The sequence below is a fragment of the Cyprinodon tularosa genome, unplaced genomic scaffold, assembly GCF_016077235.1.
Source record: "Cyprinodon tularosa strain WSP-4 unplaced genomic scaffold, ASM1607723v1 ctg65, whole genome shotgun sequence".
Classification (NCBI taxonomy): Eukaryota; Metazoa; Chordata; class Actinopteri; order Cyprinodontiformes; family Cyprinodontidae; genus Cyprinodon; species Cyprinodon tularosa.
Window position 1 is genome coordinate 527,588 of NW_024039396.1, and position 23,793 is coordinate 551,380.

At 39.4% G+C, this 23,793-nt stretch overlaps 1 protein-coding gene across 1 annotated transcript in view; it reads right to left on the minus strand.

Moving 5' to 3' along the window:
* The window catches only part of LOC119799108 (PDZ domain-containing RING finger protein 4-like), a 104,150-nt gene extending 89,010 nt beyond the window's left edge, over positions 1 to 15,140 (minus strand). The window contains exon 1 of the mRNA XM_038308853.1: positions 14,688 to 15,140. Within this exon, the coding sequence (XP_038164781.1) occupies positions 14,688 to 14,756 (69 nt within the window). The 5' untranslated portion in view covers positions 14,757 to 15,140. The remainder of the gene's footprint in view (positions 1 to 14,687) is intronic.
* Positions 15,141 to 23,793: the final 8,653 nt, after the last annotated feature.

Genomic DNA, 23,793 nt, shown 5'->3' on the forward strand with positions numbered 1-23,793 from the left:
GTATGCTAAGTGTCCAGTCAGACCATTAGATATTTAGTACACTAAATATTACCGATAAGAGAAATCCTGTACAAACAGTGTTATTAACTCTTATCTATTCAGAGCTGAACGGTTTTGGTAACATCACAGTGAGTATATTGCTAATTGTTAAAAAAAAAGAGAGAAATTAGAGCCCCACATCTATTAGCAATCCGGTTTGTGTGGGTTGTTTTGTGTTTGTCTCCCTCCACCACCAGGTGGTGCCCTGTCCTGCACGCCTGTGGCTCATTGGTTCATCACTGAGGAGTATTTGAGCCGTTGACTGCCACTACCTCGACGCCAGAGTGTTTGCCAGTTTTGGGTACTCTAGCCAAGCTGAGATTAGCTGAGTAACCTGAGTCTTTGTTTCTCTGAGTTTTAACATTGTTTTTTCTCTTTGCCTTTCGGCAGGAAACCTTCCTGCTAACTGGATGTTTGGCCTTCTCCCCCTGGAAGGATCGTTTGTGTTCACTCTGAGCAGGGGATAAACCTCAAGTACCTTCGGAATTCCAAGTGGCAGTCCGCTCAAATTGCTCCTCGGGTCCAACCAAAACCAACCTGTCCGCCCTCCAACGAGTTGCCCTTCCTCTGGATAAACCCACAATTTCTGGATTCAAGGGAAAGACCGAAACCCCCTCCAAAGTGAGTCCCGCTTCCTCAATATTGAAGAACTCAGTCGAGTTTCCTACTGAACTGCCACTGACCTAACCGCTGTGAACTTCCCTTCTCACTTCTAGTCCCGGTTCATCAGCTCTCTGAGTTCCAGATTCAGCTTCCTGTGGTTCTCCTCAATAAACCTGTTAAACTTTCCCCTGGTTCTCTGTGTGGTTTTCTTCATGTGGGTCAGATCACCTAAAAGCATCATGACAACATCCAAATTTCTAAAATTTACTGCAAACCAAAAACCAAGCAGTATAAACTTTGAAACATTTTGGTTTGTCCGAAGTGCAGTGATCTTGAGAACAAATCAAACTGACTTCTTTTTACCAAAATTGTACATTATAATTATAGAACAACCTATATATACATGTAATAACAGCTTTCCTTGCCAAAAAACTGTCACTTTTCACAGACCAACACACAAAGGCAGCATCCTGAATCAAACATTTGGAAAAATCTTAAGTAAAAATTTGGAGTTTCATGTCCTTATAGCCCCATTATAGGTTACAAATTGTGGGGTTGGGTGTAGGTGTGTAAATTTGGGTTTGTTAGGCATATGCCTTCATATACAGGTTTGGAACATCCATCTGTCTGCATCAAATGCATTATGGAGTGAAGGCCTGAACACACTGGACACAGTTTAGTTTCCGATCCAACAGAAAATAGGATCACATGCTTTCGTGGCACTTGAAGCTCATTGATAATGCAGGGAGTTGGTCAGAATGCACATCGTTCTCGGCCATTGTGCTTGCGTGGCTCCAACTGAGTTAGACCCCTGGTCTATTTTTGCTAGACCTATGCAGTTATTTGGCGGGCAATGTCATGCATCTGACACGGTGGCAAAGTAATACACACCTGCTTTGGGGAAAATACAAAATAAAATCTCTGAATTGCAGATAAAATAGCCAGTTTTGAAACTGCCAATGAGGCAGACTTGGACATACACAATCAATATAACAAATTAATCAAAAGGAATTGCATTTAATCAAAAACTAGAACCCATATATATACATAGTAAAAAATATGAAAAAAAATATATATATAATATATACAGCAACATCACACAATATCGGCTGTAAAGAGAAGATAACGTTTTATTTCTAATACTGACCGAACTAGTTCAGCTCTGCATAAAGCATCGTCTTTAGGAGCTTAACAACTGCTATTCAGTGTGCAGCATTTAGTGCAATTAAAACATTTAGGCCACTGAAGCTGCCATTTCTCATTAAGCCAGTTGCTCGCACAAATATTCCATGTTCCTGGCCCTAGCGTCTTCCTAACTGCCAGCACTGTTATAGCACTTATTATGGCAACCGCAAACACACTTCCACCACAGCTTATATGTCCATACTGATTTGAGGTATTCGGTAAGTACACCTTGCCGCAGAACTTGTATTCACTTCAAGCCATGATGGTTTTAAGCTTGAATAACCACATTGGACCAACACCTGCGATGCTGCATGTGCGTCAGATTCACGGGTGTACAAGAAACAGTGAGTACAAAGGTGTCTGCTTGGGATTTTAGTATGTATATAAAAGAAAAATTTATTATTGCCTACATTTTTTTATATGTTAAAATGTTTCAAATGAATTAATCGAAATGAATGCGTTAAAGTCCCGACCCTAAATAAAACATTGCAATAAAGTCCTTCACCCATCGATAGGAGCTCATACAGAAAACAGATAAAGAACAATGTTTATCCTATTCAAAACAATTACTATGAAACAAAGAGGATGCTGATGATTAGGATGCGGGAGATGAACAGCTTCTTATTCCCAATCTTTACAAAATTTAATTTGAAAGAACAACAAACCTCACAAAAAGCTGTCTGACTATCACCTTTCACTGCCCTCATTCAGTATTTAACGTTCCATGGTCTTTGTGGCTGTTTTCTTTTCTTTAAACGCTGTCCCCTTTGTATTTTATATATTGGAATCCAGCCTTTTCTGTTTTAGGAGCATGATGTGCAGGTTGGTCATGAAGTAGGGTGTTGCTTTGTATTTTGATTGATAGTTCTGTACAGATCGGGACATCTGCTCAACCTATGTGTTATAGGAGCCTCTCTATGCACACTATAGCCAGTTTGAGATGAAAAATAAATACATTTGGGACTTGCAAGAGGTGCTACTCTGCCTTAAAATAATATCTCTAGCTGTTTTGGAATCAAGATCTTGAAAATTACGAAAGGGTTTAAAAAAAATATTATCTGAATGATTTGTCTGTCTAAAGAAGTTCTGTACCGCAACATTATTTCCCCCCAACTTTTTTTCAGGGTGATTTTTTATTTTTTTTTTGTTTCCAAGAGAATAGAGGGAAAAAGTGTATGACTAAGAAAGGAGCAGTTTATTAAACCCAGAATGCCTGTATTCAAGTTCAGGAGTTCAACTTTCTTTCATTACAACCTTTACCTCAGAGATGTCAGGTAATACAATAGAAAAAGACCTCAGCCTTACACCCTGGCATCTGATTAAAGTAGGTATTAGAACTCTAAAGGTTAAAACTGTATTAGCATTGTTTTCATGTCAGCATTTACCTCAGCTATTTGTCCAAGAAATCCTAGCCTCATTGTTTTCATTCTTGAGAAACAGTAATATGATCTACCCAAGATAAAAGAGGGAAGCTATATACAACTGATAGAAAGTGAGATGGATTTTATTCTCTGTTAAGAATGCCATCACTTTCCGATTACATAGCAATGGGTTGTTTGTTGCTCTCTCAGTTTACAGCCCCTTGTGTATTCAGCCTTCAGTCGCACTAGAGTTAAAACGCAGCAGTAGGTAATACAAGTTATCACAACTCCAGAGAATATCAGACATTGCAGACAGCAGAATCAGTGTAAGCTTGAGTGTCAATATTTAAAATGAGCTTCTGACATAAAACAAAGGGGGGGGGAAATCACATTAAAATATTAACCTGTTTTGATCAATTAACATGCAATACAAAATTGTGAGTTCATTAAGTAGAAACCTTAAAATTCTTTCTCACTCTTAACAGGTCTTTATTTTTGGACCTTGGTTGACATCCCACCACACAATACTCTCTAATTGGAAAAAGACGAGTAATGCATTAATGTGAATAGATAGAATTAATGAAGACTCCTCTGTCTGCTTAAACACAGATAATCAGCTAAGTGGCACCCTGGATGCAGATGCGTAGACTCCCCCCACTGTGGATCCCACCCAACAGCTATTTGTTTCTCCACTGTTTGTGCTAGCTGCCTGGTCTGTTCACACACTGATGGTACCAAAACGTACACATTTTTGAATATCATTTAGTCCGAGCAAAAACATAAAAATACACATGCATGTGCATAATTAAATGGCCTTAGTTGTATGCCGACTCTTTCCACACAAACACATTTCTAAGCCCACATCCACAGAAAGACTCCCATAAACAGCATGTTTTTACATATTTAACTGCACTGAGTAACGAGGGAGTAAAAGGCATGATGCAAAATGTATAATTTTAAATTTATTTGTGATAATAATAGTAATAATAACAAGGGAGAATATGTATATCTTCTTTGTTCCGTTTCTTTCTCAGCCAGTGTGAAAGCAAAGAAAAAAATAGAACAGAAAATATCTTATTTTTTTGTCAGCCAGAGTAATATCATGAATTCTCCTTTATTGGATTCATTCATTAAAATTATGATTTGATCCACTAGGGATTGCTATTGAGATAATAATGCGTCTAGTTCATTATTATTTATAGTCTGTTGTTCCCACAGTTGTACTGAAGTTGATATTGTGATTTTGGTGAGAATTAGTGAGTAAAACTGCTCTAAGAAGGGTATTACTCACTAAGGATCATATACTTTGATTTAATCCTCATGTTGCCATGGTTTTGGATCTGTTTAAGTTTTTTTTTTGTTTTTTTTTCATTAGTTTCATTTCCCCTTTTGTGTTTTTCTAGTTGTTTTTGCTTGTATTTTTTGAGTTCATATGTATTTCTTTTTTACCGTCTTTAGCCCACTTGTGCCAGCCTCCTTTACCCTAGCTCCCTTCTAGTTACTTCTATCCTCACCTGCTCCCTATCAGCTGATTAGCCTAGTTCTGTTTTCCATATAATCTCTCTGTGTAGTTCCTCAGTGCTGTTTTTTTGTCGTTTCTGGATTCTTATGTGTGTTTTCCCTGTTGTCTTCTAGTTTTTTGGTTTTCTGTATTTTTTTTTTTTTGTATTTTGTCTCAGTTTCCACCTTTTTAAATCTGCAATAAACCACTTCAGCTTCCGTCTCTGCATTTAGGTCCTCCAAAACCTCCACTCAATCTGACAAATATACAGAAAAGTGGCCCAGGATGTAGCACATCCAAAGTAAAACCTAAACGTACCTCCACTGGGTGTTAAACCCACTCACACAAAAAGCCTAATTTCTTTAACCCAAAAGCTAATTTAATGATGTTGAGACAGAAGTTAGTACTTTTTTACTAAACATTGAAAAACGGTTTGAAATTGAATTTTGAATCATCATCCATTTTTACAGATTTTTACAGGGATTTACTCTTAGTCTCCATCTTTTTAGATGCATCTGTTTATTTTTTTGTAGGCACATTTGATTAAGTTTTTGCAAAACTACATGTTAATAGAATGCAGTTTGATATCTAGATGTGGTTGTATGAGTTCCCATAGTGAAATCACATTTTAGAGGAAAGGGAATTTGAACATTAATTTCAGATGGTCTGCCAAGAAATCAAACTATCATCCCAAAAGGCCTATTACGCTATATCTGGATTGGCAACAGCTGCAAAAAAACAACAGCTATGACCACTTGGGTACTCTAACAGAAATCTGAGGGAAAATTCAAACACGCAGAAAAAAAAAACTTGGAAAATTAAAGTTCTGGAAAACATTGCCTGTACCAAAGAGTATCAATTTGAGCCGCAGCATTCAAATGGCAGACATCCATCTTGACTCCCATCAACGGTTCTGGCTGCTTGTGGTGGTGTTATAATTTATGGAATCATTTCTAGGCACACATTAGTCTCATTGATGCCAAAAGAGCATAATACTAATGATAAAGACCACATGAGTACTGTTGTTAAAAAAGTCCACCCCTTTATGACCACATTGAACCAACTTTCTACAGGTGACTTCCAGCAGGGTAAGGCTCAATGTAACAAAGCAGAAATCCTAACCTGGCTTCGTGAAAAATGAGCTTAATGCATCAAAATGGCCTCCTCAATCCCCACATCACTATCCAACAGGGAGCTTTTGGATGTGGTGGAATAGGAAATAAGCAACATGAATGTAGAACTAAAACATCGCCCCAAGCAAATGCAAACATGAACAGTTAATTTGGCAATTTCAGTTTTCTTTTGTTAACCTTAAGATTATACGGTCATTTCTCTAAGTATTTCAAATTTAAAACCTACAGGAGCTGCTGAAACCCATTAGTCAACTCTTACAATCTGGTTCAGTTCACGTTTGATCCAGGACCGGGTGGGCAAAACAACTCAAATAGTTTTATTATTCTAGTAATTTTTAGATTGAAAAAACAAATTATTTATTGCTTTTGTTGTTTATTGCTGTTGATTGCATTCCTTCCACAATGCTGCTGAATAATAGGCAAACAAAAATAGCTATCGGACACCTGCCAGTGAGTTATAGAGTAATTTCTTTCCCGATAAATGGCTTTACTCACCTTAAGAAAGTTGTTTTATTGTTTGTTTGTGTGGTTCTGTTTGGGGAGGAACTTTCAGAAAACTGAAAGAAAAACGTAAGATGGAAGCAAAGACAAGAGAATAAAAACTGATTCTCAAGAGCCACGTCTGTGTTGGGTTGGAGAGCAGCATGAAGACAACAAGGGAGGTTTGATATGAGGCTGAAAAGGGCAGCCTGGTTCTTACTGAGATAAAAAACACATGGAAGAAGGAAAGGTCATTTCATCAGCTTCCTCTTAAATCCCTTTTGCTCCTTCATAGTGAGATTTAGCAGTTAGTGATATAACCCGTTGACATTATGACACCTCGTGGCACATGAGGCATAGTCTCCATTCGAGGAGTATAGCTCATTTCTGTGGCGCAAAATCATATGTCCTGGACTTCAGTTATGTTTCCAATATCATCTCCCTATGTACAATAATGCATTGAAAATGTTTTGCTATTAGCCACTTAAATCTGAAACACTGAAACATGTCACCAAATGTATAATTCAGATCCAATTCAGTGCACTTTACATGAAACTTGTACAGTACTTATTTCTTTTTCCTGTTTATTTATTAGTTAATAATATAAAATACACTTATATTTGAGTAAAGTTGTTATCTTTTTTGTACAAGGCTAAAGCCTTCATTGATATGGCCAATATATATGGTTAATTCAATGAATCGGATCGGTATAGGATATTAGAGGATTACGATCAGCCCAGGTATCGGTATTAGATTGGACTAGAAAAAAAACCTGGATTGGTGCATCTCTTAATAAAACCTATAACTATGAGCTCACAGTGAGGCAATGAGAAGGCAAAGAAATTTTAGTTAATAGCATTATATACCTAAAAGAAAGCTTCTTGACCTCTAAGAGGTTAGAAGTTCATTTTGAGCAGCCAAAAAGCAAATATAAAACCTAAGCTTAATCACATCTGAATGTATAATGTCAACTGTAAATTTAAATCTCAATCTACATGAAAAGACATTGCGAAGCAATGGCAGCCAATAAAACATTGTGCTGAAATCAAACAACAGCACAGAAAGAGCAGAATATATAAATATAAAGAATAGAATATATGATAGGGACATGAGGGATATAGAAGGGTTAGTCTTCCATTACACATGAAAATGATTAGTGTGTCTGCATTTTGGACCTTTGTATTGTTTTGAAAATTGGAAAAGTGGTGCCAAAATTTCATCTCAGGCTAATCTTTGCAGGGTAGACAGGAGATCAATCAAAGCGCACCTTTTTTCTCTTTCTCTCTTCCCGCTTCTCTGTCTTTACTCCTATCAATTTTAATGGTTGGGGGCATCTTTCAAAAGAAAAAATAATGGGACGAGAAGATGGATGAGAGCATTTGCAACTAACTGTCTGGAGCTATTGCTGAAGATGTTGTATTGAGGGGGAACATGGTTCAACAGCATTAATGTACCATCAAAGCCATCACAGGAAAATACCGCAGCAGATGTTCAGGGAGCAGAGAAGCTGTAGAATCACCGGGTCATACAAAGAAAATAGAAAAATAAAGAGAAACTGACTTAATGTATCTGATTTTACAATTAACTGGCTCTGACTGATGATAACTAAAACTAAAGGTTAGGGTCTTTTTCTTTTGATGCTCTGTATGTAAACAACAAAACTGAAAATGGCTATAAAAAAACACTATTTGTTACATAGGCAAAGAGAAGAAAAATAATTAAAAAAAGCAACAACTTTTTATTGCAGATTGAGAGAAACTTGTGAGCTATTAGGAGAGAGAAAAATACTTTCTACATGTCATAGGAAGGTTGAATGGAATACTGCAATGTTTATCTGTTCTGTTGTTTTTTTTAGCTGTCATTTTGTTCTTTAAGAACAACTTTCCTTGTTAAACACTGACAAATTCCTAAAGACAATTTAAAATGTTTACTTTATGTTCATTATGTCTTTATTTCCTCTGTTATACACTGTGTAAATAAAATAATAATTATCTTGGTGCTTTTATGCCAGAATAGCAAAACTCAAGATGGCTTGGGATTACTGCTACCTAACTTACTTGTTTTATTAGTCCTAAAAAAAATGTTTGAAGGGAGACATTCCTGCTGTTACACTGGATTTTTATTGTTTAAAAAAAAAAAAAGAAACGCATAAAACAAAAAACATAACTGTCTTCATCTTGATAATATTTAAGTTCTCTTTATCTCCGAATAGGAAATATTCCTGCTTTTAATTTCAGATTTTCTCGATCTGCAAAATGAGACATATATTAAGAAACAAACAGCAAAGATATTTATGTTTTAGATCATGTTTTAGACTTTTACAGTAACCTTCAAAAGCAGATAATTTGCAAGAGCTGCACATTGAGACTTGCCTGTCAAAACTGAGACAAACTATCTGTAAACATTGACGGTTAAAGAGGCATATCTGAAACATTATTAGTTATTAACTGTTTTATTTTATATGCATTTTAGATCTACTTAAGTATATAGTGCATATGTTGATTTAAACTTAGTGAAGCATCAAACTCTACTGGACAGAGACATGCTGAAGGCAATGAGCCAAAATACTGATGGATGAATTAAATTATGTGCAATAAAATTATCTCACATTTTGCAGCGCTAAAGTCTTCATTTGAGTCTTTGACAGAAGACTCCAATGTAATCTTTTTTGTAGCCTCCCTGTATGTGTTGATTCAAGCTTCTTGCTTTGGTTTGCCAAGCTTCTTTCTTAGTAAACCTGGCAGTTCTGATAGTTCTTCAACCTTTCATTTAGTGGACATCCATTACACACATGGTTGGCGGTGTTGCAGAAGCAGCCGCAGCAACAAGTCAACTGTATCCTTCTAAGAACGTCTCTGGTCCACAGCTTTCAAATCTGCTGCTAGAGCACAAAACACAGTCTCTTCTCCGATATACGGCCAAGCTCTGGGGAATTGCCTTTCACCTCAGGGAAGAAAAAGAAAAAGCATCTGCTTTAGTTCATGTCCACCTGCCCAGTCCTGCCAACCCTGTCACCCAACTCAACATGGAGTCAATGTACTCTGACACTAAATTACAATTCAGTTGACTCTGAGAACTGTCACAGTTGGAGATTCTTCAACCCTGTTTTCTGGATTTATATTAAAATATTCAGCAAGAATAAGTTTTGGTTTCCTGTAGAGATTTGTGCATGGAGAGTGTGTGTGTGTGTGTGTGTGTGTGTGTGTGTGTGTATTGGTGCCTCATTCTCATTCATATGCATCAGCAAGTTATCAGGGACCGCTGTGCCTCATTGAGCCGAGAAGCTGCTTTCCATTTATTTCTCAAATGCGGTGGAAAGTGATTCTTCTTGTGCCTAATAAAACTTTGCAAACTTGCCTTGGTGCTTTAAAAAACGTCAGCTGGTATTTAGAAAAAAAAAAAAAAAAGATTTAAGGATCAAACATAAAACATGAGGTTGGAAATGTCATTACCCAGCAACATAACGTTTTTTTGGCTGCTAATATTGCACAGTGGTTCCTTAAATGTTGAGTTTGACAGATATAGCAGCTTCTCTTTGACCTTTATTTTTACGGGATAACTGTAGCAAAAAGACATTTCAGGTCATTAATGAACTTGTATTTTACAAAAAATCTCTTTCTGACTGATCTACGCTAAACCGCCACTCCTCAACATCTGCCATTCTGTTAATTAGGCTCCAAAGTGTCACACATCACTGCATTTAGCAGAACACACACAATGTGTACTGAAAATATGAGCCACACACAAGGGAACCTCATGGCCAAGGAAGTCACAAAGTCCTTTTACATAGCGAAAAAATAATAATAGTAAATTGTCTATGGTACTCTGTGTAATGAGCCACAGAAACTAAAAATATTATCTAACAAAAGATGAGATGTAAATATTTTAGATCTTTTAATAATATATTTATATATAAAAAAAAAACAGCCTTAAAGGTGGAGGCTATAAAGTAAAAACAAACATGACAAGACAGCTAATTAAAGACCTTGCTTTCCAGTTATCTCTCAATGTTGAGCTGATGTTCGATTGTGATTTACAAAACCAGTTTAAGTTTAATTGAGAAAGCAATTTCCATTCATCTATCCATGCATACATCCAAGCTAGTCTTTACTGCCAAATGTTTCTTAAATGTAAGGGCAGAATGGACTCCCTTAGGGTCGTCTTGCCCACAATTCCAGTCATGCAAGAACTACAATTGGTAATTAAAGAAACCCCAGGGAGAATGTTGTTTTTTCCCTGAGAAAATGGCTTTAAAAAGAAAAGAAGCTCAAGAAGTCCTTTTAAAGGATGAGTTTCAAACACAGACCCAATAGATGGCAATACTAAAGGATGCTCCCTGATAATCTGAGACAATACTATACATTTTTTCTTGCTTTATAAGATGAGAATGGATGCTGATACTAATAGGACTGTGCAGTAAAATAGAGAAATTTAGTTAGAACAGAATTATCGTATTTGCAAGATCTTGTGCCCCAGTTCAGACAGCTAACTTTGAGACAAAGGAAAGAAAAAGTTTTTCATCTCCCTGGCCATAGATGAGTAGGAAACTTCTGGGAGATTACCTAGAGAGAGGAATCCAACCAGGAGCAGCTTGAGGTGAGGTTGACAGTAATGCAATCAATCAAGAAGAGGAATCGAACAGAGGAGAAAGAGGACGAGAGCAGCTACAGCAAGACAGACAAGTGTTAATCAGTCGTAGGTGGCAGAAAGAGAAACGCTGCCACAAGGTTTCTGTCTCCTTGTTCAGCCAGAGTCAATAAACAAAAAAAAAAAAAGTCAGCTCTTTGAGATAGATCTGCAGTCCAGCTGAGAAAAGGTGAACAAATTTTGATGCAGAACACCTGCAGCTAAAAGAATAGAGGAAATACAGAGACATAGAGGGGGAGCTGGCAAGTAATAAATCTCCGACAGCTTGTGGGGTCAGGCTGTGGAGGAGAGTGTCAAAATAGTTTCTAAATGTGAAAAAGAATAGGAGGGTGCCTGACATTATCCCCTGCAACTAATTCATCAGCCTTATGCAAAGCTGCAAAGAAGCTGGTCAGTCAGGCTGCAGCAAACTACATTTAGCTAATTTGCATGCATTAATCACAATTAATGGTACATGTATGCATTTAGATGAGCGTCACTATACCTACATAAGAGAAGTTACAATACTAGACATAGTGAGGGAAAAAAACTAAGCATTCTGGACACAGTTTGAAAGAATAAAGCATAAATTACCAATGGTGTGAGCAGCGAGAACAGTTTCAATTGTCAAACCCACATATTTCCACACCAAACCGTGCAGTGACATACTTGCACAACTGCAGAGAAAGCTCTGCTACACAAGAAGCATCTCCTGAGTCCATCTCTGTATCGTTCTCTTTTCTACTTGTTGTTTCTTGTTTTCCTGAACTTGCTATGTTGTTGCCAAGAATGCACTGGTTGTTTTCTTGTCTCAGAGGACATCCTCTGGCAGTTGTACGAGTACATAGCTGTAAGAGGAGCTGTTTCTTTCACAAAATACACTGTGTTGCATCCCGCTTTAATTTCAATTCCTCCCCCCTTATGGCTGATATTTCACTTATTTCTTCCACCTTTCTTAATTTCCCTTCCACTCTGCATGTTTAATGGCTTACTATTCCCATCCTCATATTTATCCTCCTCACTCTATAACCCTACCATCTTGCCTCCCACAATAGTGATCAAAAAGTAGGTGCTGATGTTGCAGCTCGTGCCTGAACGAGCTCAGTTAAATAGTGGGTGGACAGACGAGCCAGAGAGCTGTTGTCAGAGCCAACAGCACCCAAGAGACCGGTCCCGCTATGCAAATACTGAGTCGCTGCTCTGAACTATGAGTAAAAAGGTTGAGACCATTTCTTAACAGCTGAAGCAAAGAGCAGAAAAAAAAGCAATAAAAAGGCACTATTTGCTTGCATTTTTAGTTGAAGGAAGCAGAAGCAGTCATTACTGACTAAGTACTACAGTTTTTTTAATCATTAATAGTGGACGGTATCATCCTGACAATGAACATCAACAGTGTTTGGAAGCATTTTAAGTTCCACAGAAGCTTAAAGCTATGGGCAGTGGTTAATGCAAACTGGTTTTACCTCCCCCGCGTCATCTCACCCTGTCACTTCACAAGGGTAAAGAGAGACGTTTCACGTCTAATTAATGCACAGGATGGTTGTATAAAACGGCTAATGAGGCTGTGATCACAGCGGCGTGAAGGCAGTCACTACCAGAGGGGAGGGGAGAGGATGAGTGCTACTCCACTTGCAAGCGATCCACTGTTTCACAGTTATTAGCCTGTCATAGAAAGAGGGCTTCTGGAGACACTGGAGGTGGTGACATGAATACTTGTTCAGCTACTTCCAATTGCTTCTGTCAGTAAGATGGCCTCCTCTGCATCCCTATTTATTTTTTGTGGTTTGGATGTTTCCTTTTTTATTTTATGGACCCTCAATCTTCTCTAAGGTTTTATCCACATGAAGTGGAAACAAGTTTAGCAAAAAACTTAGGTGCAAAGACGAAATCGCTTAAAGCCAACAAAGCTGTAATAGGCATTGTAATACCTATGCAACATCAATGGGTGGTGCACTAGTGCTGCCTCACAGATAAAGAAGCTAAAAAAGTGGAATGAAAAAGTGAGATGTATATACTGATGCAGAAGAGAGAGCAAAAGGTGTTTGCGTGGACCAAAATCAAATGAGCATCAAGTAGTGGGTGTATAATCCATAATAAATAGAAAGCTTTTTAAGCATAGATTCTTCAAATTCTAAAACTAAAACTCGAACTGAAGCACAAAAATCCACCTATGTTGTTTATGTTATTGCACGTCTGTAGAGGGAGGTCAGGGCCGTTAGGTGTATCGGGTAGCCTGACGGAATTGCGGCTTCAAACTTAGCCATCTTTGTTTTAATGTTTTCAAATGTTGTCGATTTTGCAGCCCCTTTGTCATGATGGGCCACCTAACTGACAAACTGTAAAAACTTAAATGCAGAGTACCATAGACAGAACCTAAGTTTACCTCAAATTTAAGGGGAACAAAAAAAAATTATAAACAAAAATCCCAAACCATCTGTAGAATGGCCACAGTGTAAATAATGTTAAATGATTAAAAATGTGGCTGTGGAGAATCTAAGCTAACCAGAGACATGTAAATTAATGTTCTTTTTCTTCAGTGGATATTCTGCCTTCGAGCCCACAGGTAACTAGTTTGGACTGCAGACTCCTTAAGGTACATAAAAAACAAGAATTGATCAATTCATTATTTACACAAATCTGGTAAAGCTCACCATAAACACAGATATACCGACCATAGGCTGTGAACAGGTGGACTTTGTGAGGCTTTGTGGTGGGGTTTGAGAATATGCATCTTATATAGAATGTTAACATGACAAGAGAGAATTTCAAATAAGCAGAAATATGTATAAGACCATAAAGGGGAAAGGAAGTGGTGGAGGAGCATTAATACCTCAGTGTTCATCTGGACAAAAGGTTACACTGAAGACAGAGCAGTGAAGCTGAAGGGACACGGCAGACTGTACTGCTTCTCGAGTAAAAATCAGAGTCTGTGACTTAAAAAAACTGGACAAGCTGATAGGCAGCCTCTGCTCTGAGAATTGGAAGTCTTAAAAGCATTTTTCAAATAAGGATGCTTTATAAAATGAAAACCAAAATGGATACCCCTGACCCTCCTCGGTACAATAAAGGATTTCAATGAAAGCCTTCTCCAGATTGGTTGCAAAGTAAGAAGCTGCATGAGATTCTCCCTGCCCACAGGCACAGCCATCTGCCAGGAGTTCTTGAAGAAACTTGAATCACAAACTCAAATAATTTGAAGTCTTATTGAATTGAATTTAACAGAATAGGTTGGTTTTCCAAACCTTTAAGATCTGCATGAATATATACTTGATTGTATAAACTGGGATGCAGAACATTAACATTAGGTGCTTTCTAAGAAACCAAGAACAAAATCAATTTGGATCCTTAAAGAGAGGCAAAAATATATATCTTTTTAAAAAAACAAAATATTTTCATTGACCCTGAAATTTGACTTACAAAGAAATGGATACAAACATTTAAACAGCAGGTGAGACTATTACATAAAAAGTTGCTCTCTCAGCATAGCTCATCTGGCAGGATGAATGGGCTGCACACGAGCTGCTCTCTAAGCAACTACTCATTACTCAAACACATTCTGCTGTTGGGTAAGTGCCAGTGCTCCATTTTTCTACATCAATTTCATTTTCTGCACTAATCCATCTTCTCTACCTTTACCTACATCTTGGACCTGATGTACTTCCACCAAGCCTCCGGAGTAGTGTTGCTCTCTGCATACATAAAGAATTACATAAACCTACATTGCGATTCAGTGCCACAGTCTGCCATGCCAGTACTCACCTGTGCAATTTCATACAGCAGCTTGTAGTGTTCCTCTCTCTTCTGTAAAGTGCACAGATTGCAGCCCATTATAGTCGTCGTGGAAACGCCAGGCGCCTAAATCTCCCCGAGTAGTGGTGGCACAGACACAGGGGGGTCACCATCCACGTTGGAGCGCTGGTTCTCATCAGTCACTCCTCAGCAAGCATCTCTTCGTGCCATCCCATTCACAGAATCGTGCACTCAGAGCCAACGGCTGCTCAGAGCGGCAGAAAGCTCCAGCTGAGTCTAACAGGAGAGGGGTTCAGATGTGGCAAGCCTCACAGCAGCCTCAGCGGACGGCACAAGTAGAAACAGGCGCCTGCTCTCTCTCTGTTTTACCCTCACACTCAGACGATCACACACAAGAGTTGTGACTCCCATTCACTGAGACACTCCCCCCTCTTTACCCCTCTCAGTCTCAGCACACATGACCACACCGATACCAACTTATGAATATTGAAGAAGATGCCTGTAATATTTATGAGAAAGGTGGGCAGAGAGGAGGGATCTCACAGAGAGGGAGGCGTGTGCTGGAGTGCTGCTTCATAAATATCGAGGCACAGTGTCACAATGCTCCTTTGTGTGAGTAGGTCCGGTGAGAAGCACAGATACTACTGACAGCCTTGAGACAGCACACTGTGAGCACAACGGATTGTTCTTAAGTTTGTAAAACATCTTATTCTACCAGCTTCACCTGTTAGCTTTCTGAGCATGTTAAATTCTCGGCTTGTCTTATTATTTAACTAAAACATTTTTAGAAAAAGACTGCCACACATTACTGATCCGTACCGATTTTTCACTTCTTTATCCGTATTAGTTATATTCATGATTGTAGCTCAAAATGGTTTTATTCTTGTACGTCCAATTATATAAAAAATCAAAGCATAAAGGAAAGAAATTGAACTGAAATCAGTTGAGCATGTTGCCAAAAAGTTATATAGTATTAATAACTTTACATCTAATCAAGAGGATCGATACAGCATTAACAATGTGTTCAACTAAAAGTCAAGTTTATATGGTAATGATTTATGAGGTAATATGTAAAGTGTCACTGATGTCTGGGAGCGGGCAGGTCAAATAGAGACTAGAGCAGGTGACACAGACTAACGGTGATGAGAAACTGGGTGGAGCTAGACAGGTGAATGGAATGAACAACCAAGCCAGTCATCAGTGCCAAGATCATGACAAGAAGACTTTTTATTGGTGAATCCTACAGCATTTATAAAACATAGCAGAAATCAATGGACAAAGTTTTAACGTCTACATTTTGTAAATGTTTTGGTAGTCACTATTTTTACTCATGAATATGTAACTGCCCTTTAATATTGTGGCGGAAAAAATGAAATCCCAAACACACTATCATTCAGGCTATGTTAAATCTGAAAGCCTATGTAATGCTGGGGCAACATTAAAATGCAAAATGTTAAAAATACAAACATGAACTATGCCACTTGCTTTGCCTTGACTAACCGAATCATGTAAAACCATACAAAATTTGAAGAAAGCAATTTATTTGATTTTAGAACGACATTTCAGATCACCAAACATTTTGTACTTTTAAACATAATGTCTGCATAAAAATCAAAATACAAAGATCAAATTTCTTATGTGTGAAATTTTATTTTAAGGAATAAATTGAAGTTGCCATGACAGTTTAGAACAGCTTCGCCGAAACTATGCGTTTGGTTGGTTCTCTCTGTTGTATGAACTGTATAGATGATAGCTTTTTGAACATACAGTATTGTCTTGTGCAACTATTTAAAATAAGTTGCCCTTAAATCGTATCTTGTGTCTAAATAATATATATTTGTTTATATAGAGAATAAATATAAAATGATGCTATGGTTAAAAAAAAAAACACCTAGTACAGTAAAGTGGAACACATCAGTCTGGGTCTGAAGTCTTTCCACTGGCTCCCTGTAGCAGAGAAAATAGACTTTAAAATCCTTCTGTTAGTCTATAAATCACTGAATGGATCAACACCTCAATACAAAACAGATTTGTTGTCAGTGTATCAACCTCCCAGACCACTCAGGTCTTCTAGTTCAAGCCTACAGTACTCTTACTATTGAGAATAAGGTGCTTTTTAATACACATATGCTGTTTAAGTCAGTCCTGAATAGTAATGTTACAGCTTTTATACATTCACAAATTGTTTTTAGTAATTCTGTTCATAATCACAACACTATAGGTTCCAGTAATGGGCAGCTTGTTTTACCATGTTAAAAAACCAATGCTCTAAAGAGATTTTTTATATATAGATATAGAAACTTTGGACTTTCTCTGCCTGACCGAAACATGGCAGAATCCTCATGAATTTATCACACTTAATCAAGCTACTCCCTCTGGATATTCTTACATCCAAAAGCCTCGCAGCTGTGGCCGTGGCGGCGGCTTGGCTGTTATACATCGCACTGACATCCAGTTAAAAGAAATCCCAGTCACAACATCATCATTTAAGTGCCTTCACTTCATGCTGTCTGGTGCCACACAGCTCCAGGTGGTTCTTGTCTACCGCCCCCCGAAAGCCTCCTCATGCTTTCTACAGGAATTCTCGGACCTGCTGGCTTCGGTCTGCCCCATGTCCCCAGCTACTCTCATACTGGGTGACTTTAACATCCATGTAGACTCCAGCAGCTGTTCCTTCGCTGTGGATTTTCTCTCATTGTTGGACTGTTTTGACATTAAACAACATGTACAGGGCCCTACACATGCCAAGGGGCACACCCTGGACCTGGTGTGCTGTGTTGGCTTAAGCCCCTTCAATCTCTGCTGCACGGACCTGGCTGTTTCTGATCACCAAGCCATTCTGTTCTCTGTCCCACTGTCCCTCCCTAAGCAGCCTAAAAAAAAGGTTGATCACATACAGGAACATAAAGCGTGTGTGCATACCTACACTGGCTAACATCCTAGCTGCCAACCTCGCCATCCACCCCTCTAACCGCACTGTTGACGGCTTGGTGGAACACTATAACAGCGCCCTCGCCCTCAGCCTGGACTCTGTTGCTCCACTCATCACCAAACTGGTCTCCTACACCCGCCCCGCTCCCTGGTTTACCCCAGAGCTGCGGAGGCTTAAGTCCATGGGGCGTCGGCTTGAGAGGCTTTACAAAAGATCCGGCCTGACTGTCCACCTCGAAGCCTACAGAGACCACGTCAAGTGCTACAAAGAGGCTCTCACCCAGGCAAAAACACTCCACTACTCGACACTTATAAATAGCCAACAAAAGCATCCCAAATTGCTTTTTTCCACCATCAATCGTCTTCTTGACCCCCCCGATGCGCCGCAACCTTCTGATGCCGCTGATCTCTGCTCCAGATTCCTGGACTTTTTCCAACAGAAAGTGGCCACCATCCACCAGCAGCTCCAGGCATCTACACCTCCCCCGCCGGCCACACTATCTCGGCAGGACATGTACTATCCCTCTGCCTGCCCACCACAGCACTGCCTCCCTACCTTCTCTCTGTTGGATGCTGATCAAGTCCTCGCCCTTCTGACCAAAGCTGGGACCTCATCCTGCAGCCTGGATCCACTACCCAAGACCCTTGTGAAGGCCTGTCTCCCCACCATCTGCCCCCTGGTGGCTGACATCATCAACGCCTCACTTGGCTCTGGTGTGGTACCCTCCAGCTTCAAGCTGGCGGGCGTGACTCCAACACTTAAAAAGCCAGGCCTGGACCCAGATGACCCCAACAACTACCGTCCGATCTCTAACCTTCCGTTCCTGAGCAAGATCTTGGAAAGAGCAGTGGCTGCTCAGCTACAACATCACATGTCCCACCATGAGCTCTTTGAACCTTTCCAATCGGGCTTTAGACCCCATCACAGCACCGAAACCGCCCTCATTAAAATAACAAACGACCTCCTGATTGCTGCAGATGACGGCCTTGTCTCCGTCCTCATCATCCTTGACCTATCTGCTGCCTTTGACACTATTTCCCACTCGATCCTCCTCTCCCGTCTCTCAGACCTCATCGGCCTCACCGACATCACTCTCTCTTGGTTTCAGTCTTACCTCTCCAACCGTAAACAATATATCACTCTGCAAGGCTCCAACTCATCAACTGCAACAGTTAACCATGGCGTTCCTCAGGGATCTGTCCTTAGTCCCCTGCTGTTTACCATCTACTTGCTCCCCCTCGGTCAGATCATCCGCAACCACGGACTCAGTTTCCACTGTTACGCAGACGACACCCAACTGTATGTCAGCACTACGCCCTCCCCAGAACTCCCACAAATACAACTTAACAACTGTCTCCTTGATATCAAAACCTGGATGACCAACAACCTTCTGAAACTCAACACCCACAAAACCGAGCTCATGGTGGTGGCCCCAGCACCGCTGCTCAGGAAGGTTGGAGACCTCACCTTGGTCATTGATGGCTGTCCCACCTCCCCATCGCCCAAAGTGCAGAACCTGGGTGTCATCTTGGACTCCACACTCTCACTCAGTTTCCACATCCAGAGCATCACTAAATCTGCCTTCTTTCATCTCCGTAACATCTCAAGACTCCGGCCGTCACTTACCGACTCAGTCACCGAAACTCTCATTCATTCATTTGTCACCTCCAGTCTGGACTACTGCAATGGTGTCCTGTCTGGGCTGCCCAACAAAGCCCTAGACAGATTGCAGTACGTCCAGAACTCAGCTGCCAGGGTGTTAACCCACACCAAGCCCTGGCAGCACATCACCCCCATCCTTAAGAAACTCCATTGGCTGCCAATCAAACAACGCATCAGCTACAAAATCCTCCTCCTCACTTACAAAGCACTTCATTCTCTGGCACCCAAGTACATCACTGACCTTCTTCACCCACTCACTCAGTCATGGTCCCTGCGCTCCAACAGCAAGAACTTACTTTCCATCCCCCGTACCAGACTCAAGACCTTTGGCGACAGGGCTTTCTGTGCAGTGGCCCCGGCTCTTTGGAATGCCCTCCCCCCTCCTATCCGTTCCGCAACTTCCCTGACACAGTTCCAAAAGAACCTTAAAACACACCTTTTCTCTCTTGCCTACCCTTCCTAACCCCCTCCCTGTCCCTACCCCCCCTTACTTCACCTCTTGTAAAGCGACCTTGGGTGTCCTGAAAGGCGCTATATAAATCAAAGATATTATTATTATTATTATTATAGATCATTGTGTCTTTCAACAGAGTTTGGAAGCATTATTGACACATTTCATTGTGTCATAATCTATCTCAATATATCTACTGCACTCATAGCAAATTATCTTTTAAAAAATATTCTGAGACTCCATTTGATGCCCTGAAGTGTTTTTGTTTTATTGGATGTTTTCATTTATTGTCTATTTATGGGGCGACAGTGGCGTTGGATGTAGGAGTTTGCCCTGAAATCGAAGGGTTGACGGTTCAAGCCCCGACTCCGACTTTCAGTGTCGTTGTGTCCTTGGGCAAGACACGTCACCTGCATTGGCTACTGATGGTGGTCAGAGGGCCCGGTGGCGCCAGTGTACGGCAGCCCCGCCTCTGTCAGTGAGCCCCAGGGCAGCTGTGGCTACAATGTAGCTTGCCAACGTGAGTGTGTGCATGAATGGGTGAATGAATGTAGTGTAAAGAGCTTTGGTCAAGTCTCCTGACTTTAATAAAGGCGCTATATAAGTACATGCCATTTACCATTTCGGCTGTTTTATTTTACTTGTTCTTTTGTGCATTCTCTGATCATTTCTAAACTATGTGTTCAGAAATGCCATTTTTGGAAGTATATTATTTTGTGACTGTGCTTTGCATTGTATGTTTTTAATTTGGACCCCAGAAAGACTAACTGTTTGCCATGGCAACAGCTGATGAGGATCCTTAATAAAATGACCAAAAATGACCTACTCTTTATACCCAGAACTAGATCCAAACATGGAGAAGCAGCATTTAGTTCCTATGCTGCACTTATCTGGAAAGAAAACTGTAAAACTGCTCAAAGCCTGAGGGTTTTTTAAAGTCAGAGTTAAAAACTTGTTTAGAGCTACCTTTGACTGTTGAAGTTAAACTGCTGAGGTATTATTAGTTAAAGGTGGTGGGCCAACTGTTTCACTTTTCACACATGTTTTTAATCTGTATTTGCTTTTATTCTGATTTTATATTTCATATATTTTATCATCTTATTCATGTAAAGCACTTTGAATTGTCCTTGTACTGAATTGTGCTGAGCAAATAAACTTGCCTTCCCTTGCCTTACAGTAAGAACTGTTTTATTGTTCTTGAAAAAAAAAAAACTGTTTTGTACCGAGGAACTATTTTTGAGTATGGTTGAGTAGAAGAGGACAATTTATGGATCTTCACAATATTTTCTGAATAGCAAGGCTGTTGTAAAAATTACAAATGTTAAGTAGCAGCACATCAATTTAACACATTTTTCAAAAGTCTTTTTGAGGAGGAAAAACTATAGGTTTTGTTTGTTTGCTAACATTGTTCACATATGATAATGCCGAATATATTTTAGAACAATTTGCCTCCAAATGCTCTTTTTGTATATATTTTGTATATTTTCATTTCTCTGCTATAAAAAATATGACAGTTTGGGATAATTTCTTATATATATTCAAGATTTTTAAGTCTCCTCAATATAAATTCTGAAAATATATAAATGATTGCTAAAGTCTTACCTGCAACAAGCATATTTCATGCTGTGATCTTAAACTGTTAAAAAAAAAGTATGTGTTTTTTTTTTCTAGGATTAAAACTTGACAGATTTAAGTACTGCGGTGCACTATTCTACTAAAAGTGGCATAAGATGACATCTTCCAACAAATAAGAAATAATTTCCTCCACATTTATTATTCCAGCACCACAGGTGATGTTGTTAATGGAAGGGAGGGGGATTCTTGGAGTAAATTGGCAATCAGTAAACCCAGAGAATTGAGAGGCAATGCATCAACCACCATCATCCCTCAAACTGTGATAATTGCAACACAATAGACCTTGGTTATTGTCTCCGCTCGGAAACCCCCTTTCATGAGCAGGAAGTTGCACTAACGAGCAATAACTGTTAACAAATTGGCCTCCCAGCAAACAGCAGGCCTTGTAGGGCATGGTACAGCTAAGAGTAGATGAGCGTTCATCAGCTGGCTACTGGGTATCCCTCCCCGGGGGACTCTATAATCCGATTTTCTAGGCTTTAATTTTACTCTGCTGCCTCGAGGCAAGCCAAACAGAAAGCTGCATCACCATTATTATTAATACCATCACAATCTTTCCTCTTCACCATCCAGACTGTCATCCCCAACCAGCCACTCCTCGACCTAACGAAGTCGCAAGGAGTGGGTTTTCTGCAGTTGCCAGGCAATATCAAATCCATGAAGAGCTGCTCACTAAAGTGTCAATTTGACATCAAAGAGTCTTGTTGGCAAACCAGGGAGCCAGGGCATAATACAGCATTTGATGAACAGAGGTGCTGTTTGCTTGTGGTACAATGGATTGGGTAGAAAATGTGAATCAGAAGCAGACTTCTGGCATTGCATATCAAGAAGTGAAGCTGTGAAGTGCTGGAGAAAAAAAAAAACAGTTAGCAGAGGGAGAGCATATTATGCCTCAAAGAGGGAGGGGGGCGGCAGGATGTGATGACCATTGTTCTTTGATGAACACCATGATGCCTAGAGGTGGCATTGGTCATAGATAGGATCATTCTTCCTTTACACAAAGCTATCGCCATGAGCTTTACTGTGACAAGGTAAGCAAGACTTGATTTCCGTTACAATCAGAATCAGAAATACTTTAATAAACCCAGAGGGAATTTACTTTTGTTACACGCTCCAGTTACAGTTTTATATATATACACACACATCCAACTACACAATATAATAAAGATAAAAAATAAGAATAAAAAGAGATAAAATATATACACATATAGCTCTTCTGTATATATATATTTATATGTATGTATATCTATGCATATGTAAAAACTAGGGATGCACAATATTGGGATTTTGGCCGATATCCGATATGCCGATATTTTAAAACTCATGTAGCCGATAACCGATATCGATACTGATGTTAAAGCTGAACAAAAATAAGTAGTCATTGAAAATAGCAGTTTTGTTATCCATTTCTGACACTTTGAAAAATAATATACTCAAATATATTTTCATATGCTGATATCAAATCGATTTTTAAAAACGCGGTATCGATCTATTTTACTTTCAAAATCTCATGAAATTTCATCGTTCTGTTACAAACTCTCGTGATATTTTGCAAATTCTTGTCAGGTTTTGTTAGTAAAATAGATCGATACCACGTCAATATATCAACATATAAAAATATGGCAACATTTCTAGAATTTTCGGGGGATTTCGTAGCATAACGATGACATATAGCAATATTTCATTAGTAAAAGAGATTGATATGGTGTTTTTAAATGGCAATATATCAGCATATGAAGATATTGTGATATTTTAATGTATCAATATTTTTTCCCTCATCTTTAGAAGTTTTTAAATCTGTAAAAAAGAAGCTTTTGAGGAAGAAGAAGAAGTCGTATTTTTTTTTTTTTTAGACTCTAGAAACTCAGAAGCTGATCAAATATCGGGTTAAATATCGGTGGGGCGGCCGATGTCCGATATTCAGTTTTAAGGCCGATACGGGGCGATACCGATAGGGGGCCGATTATATCGTGCATCCCTGGGGGCCGGGGGGGGGGGGGGGGGGGGGGGGGGGTCTGAATCACTTGAGGGAGGCGTTATAGAGATTGATGACCACAGGTAGAGAAAGTGTTTTGCATTGTAGTAAAGTTGAATACATATAGTTGTAGTTAAATTTCCTACAAGGTGAAACTCAACAAAGCTCCCCCCCCCAAGTGTGTCCCTGGACACTTGATATTGAGGATTGAAGTCAGCAATAAATAAATCATAAAAAAATCTAGAGGAACTTTTGTTCATTCGGACTGGATTTTATATTGATAGACAGTGAACCTGTCTCCTTCTTGTGTCCTTTACCCCCCCAACCTATAATTCTTTTCTCCAGTCCAGTTCTCATTAATCATTTGCTGTGTCCTTTAGCTGTGTGTGTTTTCAAATAGGCATGTTTTTTCCCATATGCTCAGCAAGTTCAAATACTGGATTTGACATGTTTATTTAAA